The 7,354-nt window shown below is 45.0% G+C and overlaps 1 protein-coding gene across 1 annotated transcript; it reads right to left on the reverse strand.

Moving 5' to 3' along the window:
* Positions 1 to 448: 448 nt before the first annotated feature.
* BTG1 (BTG anti-proliferation factor 1) lies at positions 449 to 3,190 on the reverse strand. Its single transcript, XM_082636344.1, has 2 exons — positions 2,713 to 3,190; positions 449 to 1,761 (listed from the first exon to the last, which is right to left on the reverse strand). The coding sequence occupies exons 1-2, from the start codon at positions 2,858 to 2,860 to the stop codon at positions 1,394 to 1,396; spliced, it is 516 nt and encodes a 171-aa protein (XP_082492470.1). The 5' UTR covers positions 2,861 to 3,190; the 3' UTR covers positions 449 to 1,393.
* Positions 3,191 to 7,354: the final 4,164 nt, after the last annotated feature.

Below are 7,354 nucleotides of genomic sequence, written 5' to 3' on the forward strand. Positions count from 1 at the left end.
CTGTGCAGTGATCATAGCCTGGTGGTTAAGGCTACGGGTCACCTGCCCCAGGGTTTTCTAATTGAACAAGGAATCCATGGGGCAAAATAATTGTTTTTCAAAGGTGGGCCAGAATAGAACATTTATATCTTCACTTCAACAGGGAAGCAGTGAAATGTAATCCTTTGAGTATCATTCTTTTTTGTTGATGTTACCTTTGTCTCTTATCCTCATTTCATGAGCCTGGGAATGTGTCCATGTTTTCACTTTAGAACTTTTGAAAAAGCATGTTACCCCTGTGTTTATCCTCCAACACCTAAATATGTATACACAGATCATCTTCACTCCTTATCAAATGTTTTTCAGCATGACCAGTGTGCAACTGACATTCACATGGCTTAGGGAACCTAAGTCTTCTGAGAAATATATTTCTTTTAGCTGAACCTCTGTAATCATGACAAGAGATTAATTAAAATGCCAAGATAAGAAACAATTTATTATAGAGAGAAGAAAAATTTCTCATCCAAAATATAGAAATCTGTACAACTTTGCCACAATCAATATACATGAACTGTACAAATTTACACCAGTTCATAATTTACCAAATAAAAGATGACTAACAAAGTTCACAAAATAGATGGTGGTTTGTGGAAAAGACTTTTACCCAATTAAGTACAAGGAAAGTTACAAACCAGACCTCCACTTTCTAAAAATAAGAAGTTTACTCAGTCTTAGAAAACTACAAGCTAGCAAATGTACAGAGAGCTGGCTGGTGCTAACACCACAGTTGAGACAGTGTCTTTTAAGGGTCTTTTTTAAAGCCTGTTGCCAAGGCAGATTCTGGTCACTTGCTACTTTCAAGGCCAAAAACACAATACAAGGTCTGACCATTTCCCCAGGTCATGCTTACTAATTTGTCTTATGTACATTTATACATATTTAAGTGCTAGGTAAAAATCTTGTCATAAAATTTCCAGTACTACCATGTTTAAAATGTTGAGCTTTCCTATTGAGCTGCCAAAAAGGATAACAACTTTAAGTGTCATAGTGCAAATTTTCTCTGCAAGTTCTACTGCAGAGAAAGGTTCTTTGAAATACAGATTTGCGTTAAAGGGACTGATGTAAAAATTTAGGTATCATGTCTGGGAAAAACTGAAACCACCCTTAGGACTTCACTCCCTAGCAAATAAGGTGATCATTTGCTTGGACTCACAGGCTATTAAATCATTGAAAGGTACTGTCCAAACTATGGCACTGTCACTTAAAAATTTTTTTTTTACCACTCTATCTTGTGCCAGATCTTCACAGCTGTGACATGGTTTAAATTCCATAATCCATCCCCAAGAGGAGCCCACCCAAAGCAAAAATCAAATTTATCCATCCATTATAAGGTGATGCATCCATAGACTATATCTTAACCTGATACAGTCATCATATTGTAGTTTTTGGAAGGGCTTGTTCTGCCCAAGAGAAGTTCCTCCTTACAGCTGATTCTGCTGTCTACCATTTGCACGTTGGCGCTGTTTTGGGTGCTACCTCCTGCTGGTGAGGCTTCGTACAGCACACAGATGGAGCCATCCTCTCCAATTCTGTAGGACACTTCGTAGGGATCAACCCAGAGTGTGAGTTCACTTGGGAGAAGCCTGAACAGCTCCTGACTGCTCAGTCCAATCCGCTGTGCTGCCTGTCCAATCAGAGGATCCATTTTATGGTTGATGCGAATACAGCGGTAACCTGATCCCTTGCAGGGCTTTTCTGGGAACCAGTGATGTTTATAATGTTCTATAGAAGAAAAGAACAGAGAAAACAATGCTTAGACACCGTTCCTGCTGGTTGCCGCCGTAGTTTCCTTCTTCCACTGGCTCCTTGGAGTGAAAATGCGAACTATCAACTTTTTTAAATGCCCAGCATCGCGTTCGCTGCTGTGCGTGTGCGGGGATGCGAAACGCGGGCCGGGTTTTAGAAAGAGCAGTAGTACGGGACAAAACAATCTCCGGGAACCAACCGGTTGAGCCGCCAAAACGGGAATCAGGCGCGCAGCCTCCGCCAGCCAGGAGCCTGTTTACTTTCTCCACCCCACCCCAGACGCACACAATGGGGTTTATAGCTTTGGAGGAGAGAAGCGCCACCAGACTGTTAACCCCGAAGGGAAGTAAAACAAGCAACCCTAAACCACGCTCTGGGCAGGGCTGTAATTGTACCGGTGACAAATCCGATGATTAATGGGCAGGGGTAGGAGGAGGGGGGAGAAGGCACGTCCGTCCCGGGCTGGCTTCAGGGCAGCGGCGCGCTTTCCCACCCCGGGGCCGGGCCGCCGAGCCCGCAACGGTTGGACGGGATTGGGGAGAGGGGGCGTCGGACCAACCCCAGCCCCGCGGCTCCTTTGTCCCCCAAGCCCGCGGACCGTCCGAAGACCACAGCTCCAGACTAGGTCGGCTTTAGTTTCTTTGTTGTGCGTCTATTTTCTTCTCCCCTCGGTTTGCCAGCCGTGGCGGGAGGAGGGAGCGCCCTCGGCCCAGCCCCCAAACCCTCCCCGGGACCCGCCGTTAGCGGCCGCCCAGCGCGCCAGCCACCGTCCCGCGGCCGGACCCGAGCGCGGCGCCACCGAGACTCGCGCAGCCCCACCGACACTCGCGCGGCCCCACCGAGACTCGCGCGGCCCCGACGGCTTGACCCGGGGATGTGCGGCCTCGTCCCACGGCGCCCCTCGCCCTCCCGCCGTGGCCCGCTCACCTGCCAGCAGCTCCTGCAGGCTCTGGCTGAAGGTCTGCAGCTGTCGCTCGCTCGTGAGCCCCTTGGTGCGGAGGAACTTGGAGATGAAGGACACGGCGGCGGCGATCTCGCCTATCATGGTGGCGGCCCGGGTGTAGAAGGGATGCATGGGGGCGGCGGGCGGGGGCGGCCCGGGGCGGCCGGGGCTCGGCGGCGCGACCCCGACGGCGGAGCGGCCACCCCGGGCTCCCTCACAGGTTCAGAGGGCTGAGAGGGAGAGAGGGCGTGAGGGGCGGACGGCTACTTTTTTTCTCCTTTCTTTATAGTAAAAAAGTTATTTTCGAGGCAGGAGGCGGCAAGAGAGAGGAAGAGATGAGCGACGGCGGCCTCGTCACATCGCTCGCACCTCCCCAGCCGCCTCCGCCTCCAGCTCCGCAACCTCCGAAGATCCAAACAGTTGCATTTCCAGCTCGGACCGGCAAAGAGAAGCAGCAGCCGTGCAGCATTTTTTATAGCGCCGCGGAAAGGAAGTGGCGTGGCGGGAGTGTGACGGCCGACTCCAGCCAATTCGGAGATCGCACCTTTTGACGCAAGCAGATTCGGAGCCGGAGGGGGCGGGAAAAAGGGGCCAGGGGGCGGGTCCATAGACCGGGAAGAGAGGGAGGAGCTGACGTAATCCGCTTGTAAACAAATAAACCCCCGAGTGGCAGCCGCAGGAGGGGGAGCAGTGGCGGGGGACGGAGGAAACCGAGGGTGCGCGTGTGAAAGCCCCGCCCCCAGCCCTCGCTCCTCCTTCTTGCTTCAGCAAGTCTAAGCGCCGCGCCAGCGCGTCTTCTGAAGGAGTGCGCTGCCCGGGCTCGCCTGCAAGGAGGCTTAATGCTGTGCAGATAAAAGCCGCCCGGCTCAGGCTGTCTACACCCGCGCCGGCGGCACGGATCGGCCTGCACGGCACCGGCCGCTAGCTGTACTCGGTGTTTACATCCCGTCCCCACGCCGAGTCTATGTGGCTGGTTCCAGAGGCAGGAAGAGCGTACGGGGGCAGCGGGATGCGGGTACAAGTGCTGAGGATACAGGGAGTGCGGAGAAAAGGAGGGAGAACCGGCTCTCGCGGGGCATCCTGCAGCCTCCGGAGCCGAGTTCTCCTCGCAAACGTGCAGCCACAGAGACGTTTATGCTCCACCCTTAGGGAGGATTGGGGGATGTCTTTGTCAAAGTTTAATTGCAAAATAAATAAAAGGTTAGTAAGCCTTTTGTGGTTGCTGTTTCAGTAACTTCAGGAGTCAGAGTGGAGACCTTACTGAATCCAGGTTAAAACTGATAAGAAAGCCTGTTATTGAAGAAAAGTATGGCAACCGTAATAAGTTTAGTCTTTAAAAAGAAAAAAAATCTATGTAATGCATTTTACACCGTTTACGCGCAAAACCGAAGCTTGTTTCCTTTTTTTCTAATCCAAGTAACTATCTGAGCCTTAGCGTTCTGCTGTTCTTTATAAAAACAAAAAAAGATAAAATGTGAAGGTTGTGAAAGAATTGGGCGCAGACATTTAAGTTTCCTTCAAGTCCTACTTGCAAAACTAGGGAAGAAAAAATACGAAGGCGCAAGCCTGCTAAAAGGATTAGGCCTGTGAGAGGGTTAACCCGAACTCCATTAAGGAGGAGGAAAAAAAAAAAGATGGTGAGCTGGATGGGCAGATGGAGAAAGCAAACAAGAGGCAGAAGCTGAACTCTGCCAGATGGAAATAAATATCCTGAGCTTACTTGGTCATCAATATTGCAAAACACAGTACTGAGCCAAAGGGTATAGAAATGAAGGAAAAGTAGAATTTACTATAAAGCAGTAGGAGAAAAAATTTTATTGTTTAAATGAAATACGTAAAACGGGGCTTGAAAGAATAACTTCTATATTACTTTTTCATTCATACACAGTAATTAGGTAGTTACATGTGAAATAAATACTTTAAAGGATAATAAAAATATATTCTTTAAAAGCATTGACTTGTGAAATTATTTTCTTTGATTAAATGCATCAGTGCATCAAAAATAATGGGAAATAGGTACATTTGTTTCCTTCTAGGACTTTTCAGATATAACTGTGCTGAAAAATAAACGTCATGGTAATTACTTCACTAGGGATCTGAAACCTTTTTCACTACTCAAAAAGGAGATAGGGAAACAAGTAAATCTTTAAAATTACCATAGCCCTAGAACAAGATTTTCTGATATCCCTCTAAACCCCACCCACCCTTAATCATCTGCTCTGTTCATTTTCCTTACATCATCAGTCATTTGAGCATCACATTAGAAATCAGGTGAAAGTTTTTCTCCTTCAAGCCTAGTCTCCAACTTGGACTCCCACTAATTCTGAGCTTAAATTGACTCATCTACAAAATAGAAATAATGAAGTTAACAAAATGCTAGGATATGAACTCAGACCTGTCTCCCAGCTCATGTTTTCTCCACTACTTTTTTTTTCTTTCATTGAAATATATTTGATATATATCATGTTAGTTGCAGGTGTACTATGTAATGATTTAACATTTGCACACATTATGAAATGTCCACTACTTTTTATTTTTTTTTTTGCGGTATGTGGGCCTCTCACTGTTGTGGCCTCTCCCGTTGCGGAGCATAGGCTCCGGACGCGCAGGCTCAAAGGGCATGGCTCACAGGCCTAGCCGCTCCACGGCATGTGGGATTTTCCCGGACCGGGGCACGAACCCGTGTCCCCTGCATCGGCAGACGGACTCTCAACCACTGCGCCACCAGGGAAGCCCTGAAATGTCCACTACTTTTAACTGCCTTCCCAGGCAGCAGCTGGACCCTTTCTGAATGCTTCTGAAATTCAGCTGAGTAGAGTTAACAGAAAGTTTAACTCACATATTCTTGAAGTTTTTTTCCTCCCACTGTTTTTTATTGTATGTGTGTGTTTCCCACTTTAAAACTTTCCTTTAAGAGACAAATGGATTTAAGATATTTCTCTTTTACCCCAAGGGGATCTAGGGACTACTCAAGGAGAAAAAAAAAAAAGGAAATAAATATTGGTCCTAAATGTAAACTTTAGATAGTGTACAACGTTAATTGCTAATGGTTCTCAAATCCAGACATATATATGTTTAGTAATGTTTTTCCAGAAGTTTAGTAAGGCTCTTCCCATCCAAGAAACAAGGAGGTGTTTCTTGACAGCTTTTGAGTTTATAAAGGCACTTTCTCATCTTGTTGATATGCTAAACTACAGGGCACTCCCAACTATTTACAAACCCATCTCTTGACTCTGTGTCCTTAGGCAAGTTATTTAACCTCTCTGCATTGTAATCTAAAAAATATAAAGGTTGTTGTGAAGACTACGTGGAATAACTAGAGATTATTTAGCACTGTCTCCAGCACTAAGTAAACATTCAAATACATATATCTTTATCTTTATATATATATAAGCTTATATATCTATATAAGCCAGCTTATATATATTATCATCAGGCAATTTAATAATTATCAAATTAATTTCTAAAACCTAGAAAATTTTCAATCAAAGCACTAAAAAAAAAAAAAAATCTTAGGAAATATGTCAAAACAATCCAGAAAATGAACCTGGGTTTCAAAATAAATTTGCTAGTAACAAATGTCAGGTCTTTGGAGTGCTTAAGAGCTCAGAAAGTACTTTCTATAGAGGAAACTACCAGGCAACTAACTAGAGTCCTCAAAGGGCTGGGCATTATATTCCCATCCCTCAGCTCAAATGTTACTAGAACAGTTTGCTTTGGACTAACAAATCCAAATCTGTAGACTTTTTGAGTAATTGTGTTATTTAACCAAAAAGAAGGAGAGAAGAAGAAAAAAAAACATTTATATAGGGTGAGGGAATAGAACTTCTTTCTCTATTTCATAGACTAGTAAAACTTAGGGATCAACACAGGTTGAAAATCTTTTATTTTGCCAAAGATGTTTTTTAAAGAATTACCTTATCATCTGCTGTCACTATCATTTTGGGGAAAACATGACATTATAACATCCCTAAAGTAGGAAAGGTATCCATATCAGAATAAAGCATGGTCTTTTGAATTGAATAAACTTTAAGTCGTTAAATGTCACCTTTTGCATTTCATTATAGGGAACTCATCTAAACTATTAATCTATGAACACGATAGCACTAAATTAAGGTAATAATAGCTTAATAGCATAATAATAATAGCATAAACTATTCATTGTATATGCTATTCCCACCGCCTGGAATATCTCCTCCCTTTTTTTTTTTTCCCTAGCTAATTTCTGCTCATCCTCTAAGAAGGCTTCCAGGACTCTCTGGACTTGAGTAAATGTCTACAGTATTCTGCTTCCCCTTGCCCTGGCCCTGGTACTGATCAGACATACTAGATTTACTATGTTGACTAGACCCTCTTCCTTTCTAGTCTGTAAATTCTTACAGAGCAGGCATCTTCTATCATTCACTATTTTTTTAAAAATATTTATTTATTTATTTTGGTTGCACGGGGTCTTAGTTGTGGCACACAGGATCTTTGTTGCGGCATGTGGGATCTAGTTCCCCGACCAGTGATCGAACCTGGGCCCCCTGGATTGGGAGCACGGAGTCTTACCCACTGGACCACCAGAGAAGTCCCTGTCATTCACTGTTGTACACCCAATGCCTAAGAAACAGGCCAACACATAGT

Source organism: Mesoplodon mirus (assembly GCF_964341445.2).
Source record: "Mesoplodon mirus genome assembly, chromosome: 11".
Lineage (NCBI taxonomy): Eukaryota > Metazoa > Chordata > Mammalia > Artiodactyla > Ziphiidae > Mesoplodon > Mesoplodon mirus.